The sequence below is a fragment of the Hyla sarda genome, chromosome 5, assembly GCF_029499605.1.
Source record: "Hyla sarda isolate aHylSar1 chromosome 5, aHylSar1.hap1, whole genome shotgun sequence".
NCBI lineage: Eukaryota > Metazoa > Chordata > Amphibia > Anura > Hylidae > Hyla > Hyla sarda.
Window position 1 is genome coordinate 278,692,360 of NC_079193.1, and position 14,510 is coordinate 278,706,869.

Here is a 14,510-nt window from a genome sequence, read left to right on the forward strand (position 1 = left end):
GCGCATGATGGGGCATTATATGTGAGAGGAGCATGTGGCCCAGCCTCACCCAGCCGCCACCTCCAGTGGCCCTCAGATAATTTGAGTTTGAGACCCCTGACTTAACCTCTTAAGGACCAAGGATGTACCGGTATGTCCAGAGTCCTTTCCCTCTAACAACGGCCGGGACCCGTGGCTAATAGCGCGCAGCACTGATCGCGGTGCCGCGTGCTATTAACCCTTTAGATGAGGCATTCAAAGTTGAACGTCGCATCTAAAGTGAAAGTAAAACAATGCCGGTTAGCTCAGGGAGCTGTTCGGGATCGCCGCGGCAAAATTGCGGCATCCTGAACAGCTTACAAGACAGCCAGAGGAACCCTACCTGCCTCCATGCTGTCCGATCGCCGAATGACTGCTCAGTGCCTGACATCCAGGCATGAGCAGTCAAGCAGCAGAATCATCGATCACTGGTTTCCTATGAGAAACCAGTGATCAATGTAAAAGATCAGTGTGTGCAGTGTTATAGCCCCCTATGGGAGCTATAACATTGCAAAAAAAAGTGGGAAAAAAAGTGAATAAAGATCATTTAACCCCTCCCCTAATAATAGTTTTAATCACCCCCTTTTCCCATAAAAAAAAAACTCTGTAAATAAAAATAAACATATGTGGTATCGCCGTGTGCAGAAATGTCCAAATTAAAAAAATATATAATTAATTAAACTGCATGGTCAATGGCGTACGCGCAAAAAAATTCCAAAGTCCAAAATAGTGTATTTTTGGTCACTTTTTATGTCATGAAAAAATGAATAAAAAGCGATCAATTAATCCGATCAATACAAATACAATACAATACAAATGGTACCACTAAAAACTTCAGATCACGGCGCAAAAAATGAGCCCTCATACTGCCCCATACGCAGAAAAATAAAAAAGTTATAGGGATCAGAAGATGACAATTTTAAACGTATACATTTTCCTGCATGTAGTTATGATTTTTTTCAGAAGTACGACAAAATCAAACCTATATAAGTAAGGTATCATTTTAATCGTATGGACTTCCAGAATAAAGAAAAGGTGTCATTTTTACCGAAAAATGTACAGCGTAGAAACAGAAGCCCCCAAAATTTACATATTGGCGTTTTTTTTTTTTTTTCAATTTTGTCTCACAATGATTTTTTTTTTTCAATTTTGTCTCACAATTATTATTTTTTTTCCGTTTCGCCGTAGATTTTTGGGTAAAATGACTGATGTCATTACAAATTAGAATTGGTGGCGCAAAAAATAAGCCATCATATGGATTATTAGGTGCAAAATTTAAAGAGTTATTTTTTAAAGGTAAGGAGGCAAAAATGAAAGTGCAAAAACGGAAAAACCCCTGGTCCTTAAGGGGTTAAGGAGTTAACTAATCCCATAAATGAGCTTTCACCATAGATCTTCTGATTGCTCAAATAATACACTGAACTAGTATTATAGTGCAGTATATAATGCCGTGGTGTCCCAGTACCGTATTGCATCCGTTACCTAGTGTAGAGGTCCCCAAAGTCAGAGTAACTACGTTCAGGTAGGGTTCCTCAGGTGGGACAGCCCCTAGTCGCCTCTACTTAAGTCTAACTTTTATGTTAATAAATGTGTATACTAATATCTATATTGTATAGTACTTACCTTGTTCTTCATCGCAGGACCTTCGGTCATGTGACCAAGCTAGAGACCTCTATGGTATATTGTAGGACCTTAGGAGGTCCTTGGGTCACATGTTACCCAGAAATCTCTGTAAAGGTGATTGACATCCGTTTGGACCAATTAGCGTTAGTTCAGCCCCTGCCCATATAAGGGAGCTGTGTCCAATTATCGCTCTCTTGGGTTGCTGCTCTCGTGGATGCCGGACTAACAGGACAGTGTGCTACGCAACTTTCAAAGACATGCTAGGCCTCAAAACCTATGGCCTCAGCAGAACCAAAAATTGTGAGTCTTACTCTAATTCCTGCTAATACTAGCCTGACTACTGGACAGCGACTAATTCCCCTAAATCCAGTGGAACAGCGCAATATACTAGAGACTCTTAAAGCTAAAGTCCCAACCATTGTCAATCCAACCGTTGCCAAAAGGAAGCTGTATTAATGAGAGACTGTTATGTTAATGAAGTGTACAGAAAATCTTCAGTAAAGTTAAAGGGGTTCTCCGGTACTTACACATCTTTTCCCCTATCCAAAGGATAGGAGATAAGATGCCTGATCGCGGGAGTCCCGCCGCTGGGGACCCCCGTGATCTTGCACGTGGCACCCCGTTTGTAATCAGTCCCCGGAGCGTGTTCGCTCCAGGTCTGATTACAGGCGACCACCGGGCCAGCGGCGTGAGACGTCATGCCTCCGCCCCCGTGTGACGTCACCCTCCGCCCCTCAATTCAAGCCTACAGGAGGGGGCCCCAGTGGCGGGACTCCCGCCATCAGGCATCTTATCTCCTATCCTTTGGATAGGGGAAAAGATGTGTAAGCACCGGAGAACCCCTTTAATGCTGTTTGCAGAAGCTTTCCGGTTGTGGACAATCCATTATTACTCTCTACTTAAAGGGGTACTCCCATGGAAAGCTTTTCTTTTTTATCAATCAACCGGTGCCAGAGGGTTAAACAGATTTGTAAATCAAGCACAAAGAAGATGTGGAAAGTATAAGACGGCACTCACCGGGATTTTCAGGCTTGCAAAAACTTTCTTTATTGCATAAGCAAAAGGTGCATAGCGGTGAGGTGTGAAGGCAGGTATCCGGCCAGGATGCCGGGGAACGAATGCAGCGTGATGGTTAGAGCTGTGTCGTGCTTCCGCACTTCCTCAGACCATGAACGCCCACTGTGTGGTCACCGGTATATACCTGTGTGACCTCATCAAACAGGGGCGGGTAATTCAAAACACAAAACAAGTGAATATAACCAGTGCATGAATAAAAACTGTTAAAAACAATACAAAACACGTTGCAAATATATTATTGAATAATACAGTCTAGATAAAAATGCCTAAATCTATCTTATCATTTAAACCTAGATTTCCCTGAGCTCCGGTGCGTATTATCCAACGAGCTTCAGTTTGCAGGAGCAGTCTCCGCCTATCTACTCCGTCTCGAGGGTGCACCCTTTCTATGCCAAAATACTGTAGGGCTAGAGGGTCTCCATTATGGGCCTCCCACATATGTTCTATTATTCTGGGGGATCCTTTCTTGCTTTTTAAGGAATATAGATGCTCTCTGAACCTCACATGCATAGGACGCGTTGTGCTTCCCATGTAAAATCGTCCGCACTTGCAGATCAAGCCATACACGATAAAGTTGGTTTTACAACAACAAAAATCCTTAACTGTTATATTGACTCCCCCTAACATGAAATTGTTTTTACAGATTAATTGAGGACGCCATTTACATTTACCACATTTGTGGTTCCCTTTTAATAATAGCCAATCCTTTCTGCTTTTAGAGGCAGAAAAGCTGCAATGTGTTAGTGTGTCACCCAAATTTTTAGATCTGCGAAAAGCGATGATAGGGTTCTGGGAAGTTAAGGGAGAAAGTGCTGGATCATTTTGCAATAAAAACCAGTTTTTTTGAATTACTGTTTTTATCGTATTTTTCAAAGGACTGTATTTGAAGGAAAACGTAAATCTGTCCAATTGTTTTTTCTTTTTCCTTTTGTATAACAGGGCCTGTCTATCTTTTTTAAAAGCTCTATGGAATGCCTTTTCCAGGACGCTGGAGGGGTAACCCTTATCTTCCAGTCTCATGGAAAGTTCCAAAGCTTGTTTGATGAACCCATTTTCTGTGCTGTTAATTCTTCTAAGTCTCAACATTTGACCATAAGGGATAGCTGTTTTTATATTTTTATATGTGGGTTTTCTGAATCCAGTAGTTACCAACCCTTCATCGCTTGCCAGTACCAAGACATCTAGGAACTCAAGATAAGAAAGACTTGTTTTAAAGGTGAAACTCAAATTCATTGGAAATGTGCTGGACAAAGTCCGCCTCTGAACCGGCCTTTCATGTTAGGGGGAGTCAATATAACAGTTAAGGATTTTTGTTGTTGTAAAACCAACTTTATCGTGTATGGCTTGATCTGCAAGTGCGGACGATTTTACATCGGAAGCACAACGCGTCCTATGCATGTGAGGTTCAGAGAGCATCTATATTCCTTAAAAAGCAAGAAAGGATCCCCCAGAATAATAGAACATATGTGGGAGGCCCATAATGGAGACCCTCTAGCCCTACAGTATTTTGGCATAGAAAGGGTGCACCCTCGAGACGGAGTAGATAGGCGGAGACTGCTCCTGCAAACTGAAGCTCGTTGGATAATACGCACCGGAGCTCAGGGAAATCTAGGTTTAAATGATAAGCTAGATTTAGGCATTTTTATCTAGACTGTATTATTCAATAATATACTTGCGTTCATGATCTGAAGAAGTGCGGAAGCACGACACAGCTCTAACCATCACTCTGCATTCGTTCCCCGGCGTCCTGGCCGGATACCTGCCTTCACACCGCACCGCTATGCACCTTTTGCTTATGCAATAAAGAAAGTTTTTGCAAGCCTGAAAATCCCGGTGAGTGCCGTCTTATACATTCCACATCTTCTTTGTGCTTACAATTATTGTGTTTTTGGACTGAGCACCTAGTTGGATTGGCTTGTGTCAGTATCCACCTTTGTCCTCGTGGTTTACCGCAGTGATCACTGTTGCAGTGCCGGACTCTGTATCTTGTTTAGTGTTGATCGGCATAGGCCATATTCGAATTTGCGAATATTTGCGAATATATAGACGAATATTCGTCATATATCCGCGAATATTCGCATATTCGTAATAAGCTCGTTTTATTTTCGCATATGCGAAAATTCACGTATGCGAAAATTAACATATGCGAAAATTAACATATGCGAAAATTAACATATACAAAATTAGCATACGCGAAAATTCGCATATGCTCATTTTCGCATATGCGAATATTCGCAAGCCAGTCTCACACAGTAGTATTAGAGCCTTCTTTACACCACACAAGCTGGAAGCAGAGAGGGGTGATCACTGTGATGTGTACTGTGAAAAAAAAACAAAAAAAAAAACGAATATTCGTAATTACGAATATATAGCGCTATATTCGCGAAATTCGCGAATTCGCGATATTCGCGAATACTATTCGAATTGCGAATATTCGCGAGCAACACTAATCTTGTTTACTTAGATTTGTAAATCACTTCTATTAAAAAATCTTAATCCTTCCGGTACTTTTTAGGGGCTGTATACTAAAGAGAAATCCAAAAAAGAAATGCATTTCCTCTGATGTCATGACCACAGTGCTCTCTGCTGTCTAGGAACTGTCCAGAACAGGAGAAAATCCCCATAACAAACAAATGCTGCTCTGGACATTTCCTAAAATGGACAGCAGAGGTCAGCAGAGGTCAGCAGAGAGCACTGTGGTCATGACATCAGCGGAAATGCATTTCTTTTTTGGATTTCACTTTAGTATACAGCCCCTAAAAAGTACTGGAAGGATTAAGATTTTTTAATAGAAGTGATTTACAAATCTGTTTAACTTTGTGGCACCAGTTGATTTAAAAATAAATGTTTTCCACAGGAGTACCCCTTTAAGATTTTATAAAGGGAACTTTCAACATCGATCGTCTTATTGCTCCTATAAGACACTGCACTAGTATTAACCCTACCAGGACGAAGGGCGTCCAGGTACACCCTCGCGTCCCGGTACTTAAGGACCGAAGGTGTACCTGTAAGCCCTCATCGTTTCCGTTCACCGCCGGTAACCAGGCGATGAACGGAACGGGATGCTTGCTGAAATCATGCAGCAAGAATCGTGTGAAAACCCCAAAATTTGTAACACAATTTCTCCTCAGTACGAAAATACTCCAAATGTAGATGCAAAGCGATCAGCGGGCATACAGCAGGGCTCAGGAATGAGAAAGCAACATGTACATTTCAGGCCTAAGGGTGTGTTCACACGCTATTTGCATTTGCAGATTTTCCACAGCATATTTCGTGTCAAAACCCACAGCAAAGTCTTTGCATTTTTTCTGCATTTTTCCCTGCACTGAAATACACATTTTCCTGCTTTTGTCTTTATTTTTGTTTTGATTTTTTTTCTGTGCATATTTTCTGGACCGGATTTGGGATTTTATTCATGTGTCCATCTTGACATTTGTCAGTTGATTTTTGATGAAATAAAGTTGGGTCAATTGTTTGGTCAAAAACCAAACAAAAAACCCCAGAAAGGTCTACCTGTTGGAGTGTGAGTCCAAGGACACTGCTGTTTGTGTAACTGGCAAGATGCCTATGTCTACTGCCCAAAGACATGGTCATGTCTGTTTGCGTCACCCAATGTTAAAGTTGCTGCTGCAGTTAGTCAGTTCAATTTTGTGGAGGCAGCATCATGAGGTAAATTTAAGTGTATAGGGATGCCTTTTGCTATGAGCCCTATGTTTTTATTTTCATACACTGATTTTTTGTTTGTTTTTACTTGTTAGCAAGAATTGCGAAGTTGATAACAATGGATTCACTCTTTGCTTTTTAAACATGATTTCAAAGTTTGTTTTCATAGTTTGTATCAGGATTTGCGAAGGTACCATTTTTTTTATTTTTTTCTTGTCTTTTGCACTTTACCTGTACAATGTGTTATATGTTTTTTTGCTGTGTTTTAGTCTTTTAGCCGATTGACAATTGAGTCATTTCATAATCTTCTGTCTCTTGTGGAAACTGGCTTGACCTTCAGTCGATATGTGGTGACTGGGGTGTTGCGGTATGTAGAAGGGTCTGGTGGTATTAACCCTGGGGGCAAGATGATGTTAACCCCTTAGTGTTCTTGACGCCAGGATGTGGTTATTCCGGTATGGTAACTGCCGTCAACCAACCCAAAAACGGTTTTGGAATAAAGGAATGTCCACAGCAGGGATTCTGAATAAACTGGAACATTTACTTCAAATACTTAGGAAAACAATCTTTACAATTATGCAGTTCCTTCAGAGGCAGCAGGGACACAGGATACCTCACAGGCTTGCTGGGACTTGTAGTTATGAAGATATTTATGCAGGCCACTGTGCTACTAATATGTTCTTTAGCTTAACAGTAGTCATTAGATTTGTAGAGAGCTTGGTAACTCATGTTTTGAAGTGGCTGCAGGTTCTTTAGGCTTTGGCCTAAATGAGATGAATTTGCAGCATACAGGAGTTTATGCTTTCTTTAGGTTCAGGTCTCAAGAGAGTGAGAATAGAGACTACAGCCCTTTATATACTAGGGGGCTGGACTAAAGCCCATTGGTTGCTAAGCCTGTAGGTCCTGTACCCAAGGAACTCTGGGTATGTCACATGAAAGTGGTTCACATGGCACTTTTATACACTTGTACAAACTTTATACATATTGACGATGCATACACAATATATACAATGCATTAAAATAGAACAACAAGAAGGTGAGCAGGGGGGGGGGGACCCTGCAGGAGAGCCCTATGGACTCAAGGGACTCTTCGTGAGGGCACTTAAGGAGGGGATAGGACAAGGCTCTGTACCGGGACACCACAAACCCCCTTACTTAATAAGAGTCGCCCTTGACATCTGTCCCCTTAAGGAGAGGAGCGAAGTGGCCATGGGGCCAGATGCAGTCCTGAAGCATTTAATCACAATGTCCCATTTCAGGCTGAAGAACAGTAGAATAATAATAAGAAATATAGAGTCTCTGTGCATTTGAGAATGTCCATACATGCTCTGTAACTTTCGCAAACAAGATGGAACAGAATGATAAGGACTAGATTTTTTTCTTAAGACTCACTAAATATTACCATTCCTCAATAACATGACCATTATGTTATGTTTTATCTCAATACCTTTTTCTTTAGTATAGGCCTATTTATTTTATTTGATTATGCATCTCTAATGACTATGCATGAATTATGAATAGCTATTACATCTGACTATAGCTAACAATCTTACTGACATTGTACTATGACTGACATTTGACTATGAATGACATTTGACTATGACTGACAATTTTATTAACATTTGACTGCTATATGTGGTATGTATAATGACTACAATGCTACTACATACTTGACATTATCTCACTGTTACTTATTATTTATGTCATTGATATGCATTTAATATTATACCACTCATTATTTCCTTTGTTATACACTGGTTACAGATTGGGTTGCCTGAGGCTTTCTGTCCAATGCCTTAGCTTCTGTTGTCTATCGGTACTACACACTTACCCCTAGAACTCTTTGTTTTGATAACATTTACACATATTGTTACCTTATCTGAATATGTGCGTTTTTAGTTAGCTACAGGAATACTTTCTGGCCACAAAAGCATCCTGAACACGTGGAGACAAGAAGAACACATTAGTACATGACATTTTGTGCATAACAGTGGTATGGACTGGTATAGAACAAGTTACAGTCCCTGATACACATTAACTTGTGAGATAGATATATGAATTTAGTGAATTATGTGCACTAGACTTTGTAGATGTACACTACTTGGATTTTGTATGTACTGAATTTTATGTGTACTGAACTTTAAGTACATGTATGAAGTTAGTCTTGATATCTAACTGGTATTTGTCATTAGTGGGAAGGTAGCTTTTCTTTTTTCTCCCAGTGGAGCTGGGACAGTACCTAAGTAGAAACACTATAACACCTTTATATAATTTATTTAATTACATTTTGTATTTCTACTTCTGTACAAGAATTTTATACTTCTGTACAGTCATTTTGTACATCTGTACAGTAAACCATTTACATCTTTACATTTTTGGTAAGCATAACGTTTATTTGTTTACATTTACCTGATAGTTTGAGTGCAAGGGTGCATGTAAGGCTCCACAGTCCACCTACATTATGAAGTCTTTGATTAGGAACACGGCTATAGCCGGGCACAAAACTTAATAAGATCTCCTCAAGCAAGGAGTCTCTCGGCCGGAGCCTGGAACAAAGGTGGTTGCGTTGCTAAACTGTAGAACTCTTGGCATAGTCCGGCCATTCACTTGGCTTGAACTGTTTCAAAAACTGATGAACCTGGAACAAGAAGAAGGTACTAATGTACCGTACAGTTAGTAAAATGCAAACAATACTTTTAGAAGTTGGATCTTCTTGATTCCCAACCTCACCTGTCGGTGTGCTTCCTGCTTTGTGATATATATCTGGGAGCACAAGGTTGGGTTTCCCTCACGGGGTTGACAGTAGTGTTCCAGGCTACATGGGTCAGTCGGGACTGTGCCATGGTCGGATTTACATTGACCACAACATTAACTTCAGCAGCTGAGGCCACTGGTACAACTGTAGGTGCGGTTGGTTCGGCCACACCTCCTTAGGTGGAGTAGGCCGCGGCACATCGGTCGGTGCTTGCTGATTAGGCCACCCCTCCGGGACTGGAGTAGGCCTAGGCACATACGTTGGTGCCCATTGGTCAGGCCTCACCTCCTCAGAGGGAGTAGGCCTGGGCACGTTTTCTGTTAGAGAAGACGTTGAACTGGATCTCTTCTTGAACTTAGGCACCATGATGGGTACCTTGGACTTGAACATTTCTTCTCTGCAGGCCGCCTCTGACAACCTCATGAGCCGAATTCCATGGGGATCTGCATCCCAGTCGTCCGATGGAAAGTATGTGAAGGGTATTTGAGTGGGATTTTTGGGCCTGGTTATGGCTGCTGCCCATTCACCCTGCACACTTTTCACTGGGGTGTATTCCACTATCTCCCCTCACTCTAGGGAGTGATATTTGGTCGGTAGGTAGTCCCGCTGAACGGCCCTTCTGTTGATTAGTATGGTCCCTCCATGCCGGCAGTCCTGGAGGGTACCAAAGCCCTGTACTTTGTCAAACTTTACAATGATGGTACGTCGGCACTCCAAGGGTGGCTCACCCTCTCATGGATAATCCAGCCTGCATATATATAGGGCCTCCAACCTTTTAGTATCCCGCTGCTGCTCTACTTGAACTTCATAGGGCAACCGTTTAGGCCCATATTTTTCTCTGTGCTGGGCTTTTAGCGTCTCAATAGTGCCGGCTATTTCAGCCTCTCTGCGGGCTTTCTCAGCTTGTACTGTGGGGACCGGAGGATGGGACTTCCCTGGAAGGGGGAGGACATGGTCCCACATGTACTGGATGAGCGCAGGCCGCCGAACACCCATTGAGGAAGAGGAGGTGACTGCGGGCGTCCGCTAACTGGAACAGATTTCTGCACTGGGGGTTCCCTGTCAGAGCTGGAGGAGGAAGAAGGCGTAGAAAATGCGGCTTCGGCCGTTAAACTTACATCCGACTCCTCGGTTGCGATCTCCGCCCAGGAACCCTATCTGTTGTTAGGGGACAATCTCACCGGCGATGCTGTCGCTTAAGTCCATGGTGAATCCCTTTTCAGAGTGGCTGGCCACTCGTCATTCTCTGGAAGCGGGGGCAGGTCACAGGCCTCCTCGGCCCCAAGGGACAACTGCTGCAAGCGGTCAGCTTCAGCTAATTCATGAAAAAGTTGCGCTGCGGCCGCGGCAACTTTCCTCTGCTCCGACGCCATCTTGCTGCTCTCCGGACTATAGAGTGCTGGCCGCATGGTCTCTTTTATATGAGGCTTCAACAAAATGGCTGCCAGCGGGAAAGACGTCATCGGTTCAGCCCAGACTTCCTGTCCCCCGGCAAACACAAGCAGGCAACAACAGTTCCACAACTGAAACAGCTACATGATGTCCACTCCCAGGGGCGGGATGCAGACTGTAAGATGACTTCCACTACTAAGCCTGTAAAGTAAATAAAAAAACAACACTTTTTAAAAACTTTTATTCCAAAAAACACTCCCCCACAAGCCCTCATTAGCCATTTTATTAATATTAAACCAATAAAATGTGGGTCATCGTAGTCCACAGAATTCGCTTACCAAAGCAACAATGAAAAAATTCCCCCATGGTTAACATGATTTAAACAATAAGGCACTTTCTCATGACACATTACTTTTCATATATTACCCGGAAGAGAGAGCAGGTACAAAGAATGTGTCAGCATCAGTGTATTATCAGGCTGGGAAACCTTTCAACAAAATGGAATTGTTCAAAGCAGAAGACCCATTAATAAACAGTACATGACAATTCTGTAGCAATCGCATAACAGGAATGAAATGGGGAACTCACCAGGTGTAGCCACTGCTTTTATTCCACTGCAGGGAGACAGTATATGAGAGCAGGGAGTGCGGATGGGCAACAACAGGTACTTTGCCTGGCCTCCACTGATGTAACCACATCCTAGGTGCAGCTGCAATAGAAATGGGGAGGGGTGCAACCCAAGACAAACCCGAAAGCATGAGTAAACATAAAAACATGTTATAAACAATTGCAGAAATAAGCCAAAGCACTCTAGCAATAATGTTATGGTCAGCATATAATCTACAATACTTAAAATGTCTTGAATCTGAAGGTTCTTTTTGTATAAACAAATTATGTTTATTTGCAGATAATAAGCCTGTTTGCAATAATCCTGCAGTAGTTGGAAATTAGTATGTATTCCTCAATGGGACTACTTACAAAATGGCAGGGGGACATGGAGGAGCTATATTTACACATGAAGAATGTCTTTATAGAAGAGACTTTCTGAAAAGAGGAGATGCTTTCATTCTTATATCTAGGGAAGGTATCATATTAAGAAGCAAGAAGATATCTTAAGAGCAGTATTGAAAAGCATACAGGGTTGTGCAGTATTATTGGAACAATGAAGGACATTTATGAAGACTGGTGTGAGTTTCTAACTTGTTCAGAGCACAAATGGAAGTGGCGGACGTGTGCCAAATTTAGCCAATGGGGCACAGACTTTGATGAATTCCCACAGAACAGTTCTACTTCATTCTGGTTAAATTTCAAAGAGAAGTGGTGGCCGTGCGACAATTGCATAAAATGTTGCATGCACCTTAATACCATTGTCGCATATAGCCATTTCAATAGTTCTATAGGGCAGGGTTGACCTGCCCTGTGATATCTTCTAAATATGGCCTGTGCAACTTTTGTGTGACATTTCATAAAAAGTCGCACATGATAAATCAGTGACCACTGCACAAAGTGCTTTAAGTACAAACACTTTATGGTAATGAAATGTAAATGTTTTAAATGAAATGTCTCAGAAAATGTTACACAGGCCTCCCTGTGACTTTTCATACGGCAAATTTAGACCATAAAAGCAGAGTCTAAATGGTTTGATAAACTCCCCTCAATGTTATATAAAATTATCTTATACACACATGGCAGAAGAAGTATGTAGGAAATATGTGTTGAAGTTGACATAAAATGGCCCTCATTTACTATTGCAAACCCGAGATGTTTTGTCGGGTTGTGTGCCAGATTCTGTCGCATTGCGCCAGAAATTCTGTCTGCACCAGATTTTGCACCAGAATTGAAAAAACCCCGACTAACTCTCCATTTTGCTAAGAAAACCCGAAAAAGCGGCATGGCCGCTGTGAAAGGGGGCGTGGTCTCCGAAAAGGGGCGTGTTCCCCAAATTTTCACAAAAAAACAACATATTTACTAAGGTTTCCACATAAAATGTGGTGGATTTGAGCTGAGGAAAACTAGACAGATCAGAGCATGTGTAAAAAAAGCAAAGTGTAGGGAAAGTGGAAAATGTAGGGAAACCTTAGTAAATACCGTGGAAAACAAATAGCAGGGAATTAAAACCCACAAAAAAAACCTACACTCCACTCTTAGTAAATAAGGGCCAATGTGGATTTTAAATCCATAGCATGTCAGTTTTTGTGTTTGAAATGCGAGGGATTTAGTGAAGAATCTCCTCATTGCCTTAAATGAGGAAGTCTGAATCAGCAATAAATCTGAGAAAAATTATCAATTTCACAAAATAAATCAAGTTTGGTTCCCCCTATTTTGTCATCTATCATTAAAGGAGAACTGTAGTGCAATATAACTTATCCCCTATCGGAAGGATATGACAGGGTGCTTCCAGCAGACTGCCGTGGCCCTGTATAGGAGATCGTAGGGGGGGGCCCCAGCAGTCGGATCCCCTGTGATCTATAACTCGTCTCCTATCCTTTGGTTACAGTTCTCCTTTAAATCAATAAGACTATCAGATGGCATCATGCTTTATATTTCATGGACTTCCCCTATGACACCACCAGGGGCTGGCATGGCTGCTTAGATGATGACCTTTTCCATAATAAGATCAGGTCTTGGGAGCTTAGATGACAACCAGATTTTTGCAACTATTATTATGAAGAACCTTTCATGGTCTGAATGAAATAGAAGTTTGTCATCAGGGGATCATGATGTATAGAGCACACTCGAAGAATGAAAGCAAAAATGTCTGACCTCCTATCTGAAATGGAATCTCTAGAACAAACACCTAAACAATCTTTTATGGACTAACTATAGCCCATAACAGCTGGTATGGTAACAAATATAGCAAAACCCTGGCCCATTCTCTTAGATAACATAGAACATGCAATGATTTAAGCAAGACTGTTCTATATTGTCACTGTATGGTGTACTGTTTTTTTTTGTTTTATTAGTGAGTAAATCTATATGAATCCTTTTTTTATGGGGACAAACATCAGTCATTATCCATTTTAATTTCACAACTATTATTTGATGAGATCTAGAATACATTTCACAGTCTCTCTGCATATACTCAATTTTCTGGCTTCATATTGCAGTTTTATACAACCTTCTACCTGTAGAAAGGAAGTTTTATGATACAACTTGAATTATGTCATCATCCATTATTTCACCAGGAACTTAAAACTCTAGTAGAGGGGTTCTATACTATTATTGCCATGAATCATCTAGTTACAAATTATATTTTGTAGTATTTATGTAAACTGTGACATAGCCGAAAGGGTAAAGTCTAAGAGAAGTCTATATAAAGGAAGGGACTACTCAGAATATGTTCCATACTGGTGCAATGGCTTTCTCTCTATTACTGCTTCTTGTCTTGTCATATGCGCATTCCTTGGTAAGTATGATTTATAAAACCTGCAAAATTGTGTAATATCTGTATAGTAGCAGAACCATGGTGTTTTTTTTTATAGTAGCAGAACAATGGTCCTTTTTTTGGTAACATAATTTTAAGGCTGTGTACACACATAGCAGTAGTGTGCCATGTAGCCAATTACTGAGGTAAATGGCCACACAGAACATTAAGTAAACGTGAACACAGCCTCCAGCTTATTTTGCATTTAATCTATTACTTATTCCAAATGATCAGCAGCTGTCTCCATATACCAGCTTAGAATCACATCTGGCAAAAAAGACATTTATGGACATTTATCAACGGGTTTAGTCAGGTTTTCTTTACTATAATTGTCGCAAAATTGTCTCAACTGCGACTACTCAATTTTTCGTGCGACATTTTGACTGGAAAGCGAGAAAAGCAAGCTTTCCTAAAATTTACTATGTAGTAATAATTTTAAAATGGACTACGGGTAGTCAGGTATTTATTAACTGCGACAGTCGCAACTGCGCAAAAAAAAGTCACAACAGCGTTAAAAATTGACTAAATTTACTCCAGCTCAAACATGGAGCAGAAAAA

The 14,510-nt window shown here is 41.2% G+C and overlaps 1 protein-coding gene across 2 annotated transcripts in view; it reads left to right on the plus strand.

Moving 5' to 3' along the window:
- The first annotated feature begins 1,647 nt into the window (after window positions 1-1,647).
- Window positions 1,648-14,510, plus strand: part of LOC130274032 (meprin A subunit beta-like) — a 142,592-nt gene continuing 129,729 nt past the window's right edge. Inside the window, exon 1 of one of the 2 annotated variants that reach the window (XM_056521783.1) lies at window positions 1,648-1,941. In XM_056521783.1, the coding sequence (XP_056377758.1) occupies window positions 1,918-1,941 (24 nt within the window). In that variant the 5' untranslated portion in view covers window positions 1,648-1,917. Of the gene's footprint in view, window positions 1,942-13,640; window positions 13,935-14,510 lie in introns of those variants that run through there. The other variant, XM_056521782.1, reaches the window with a different exon arrangement.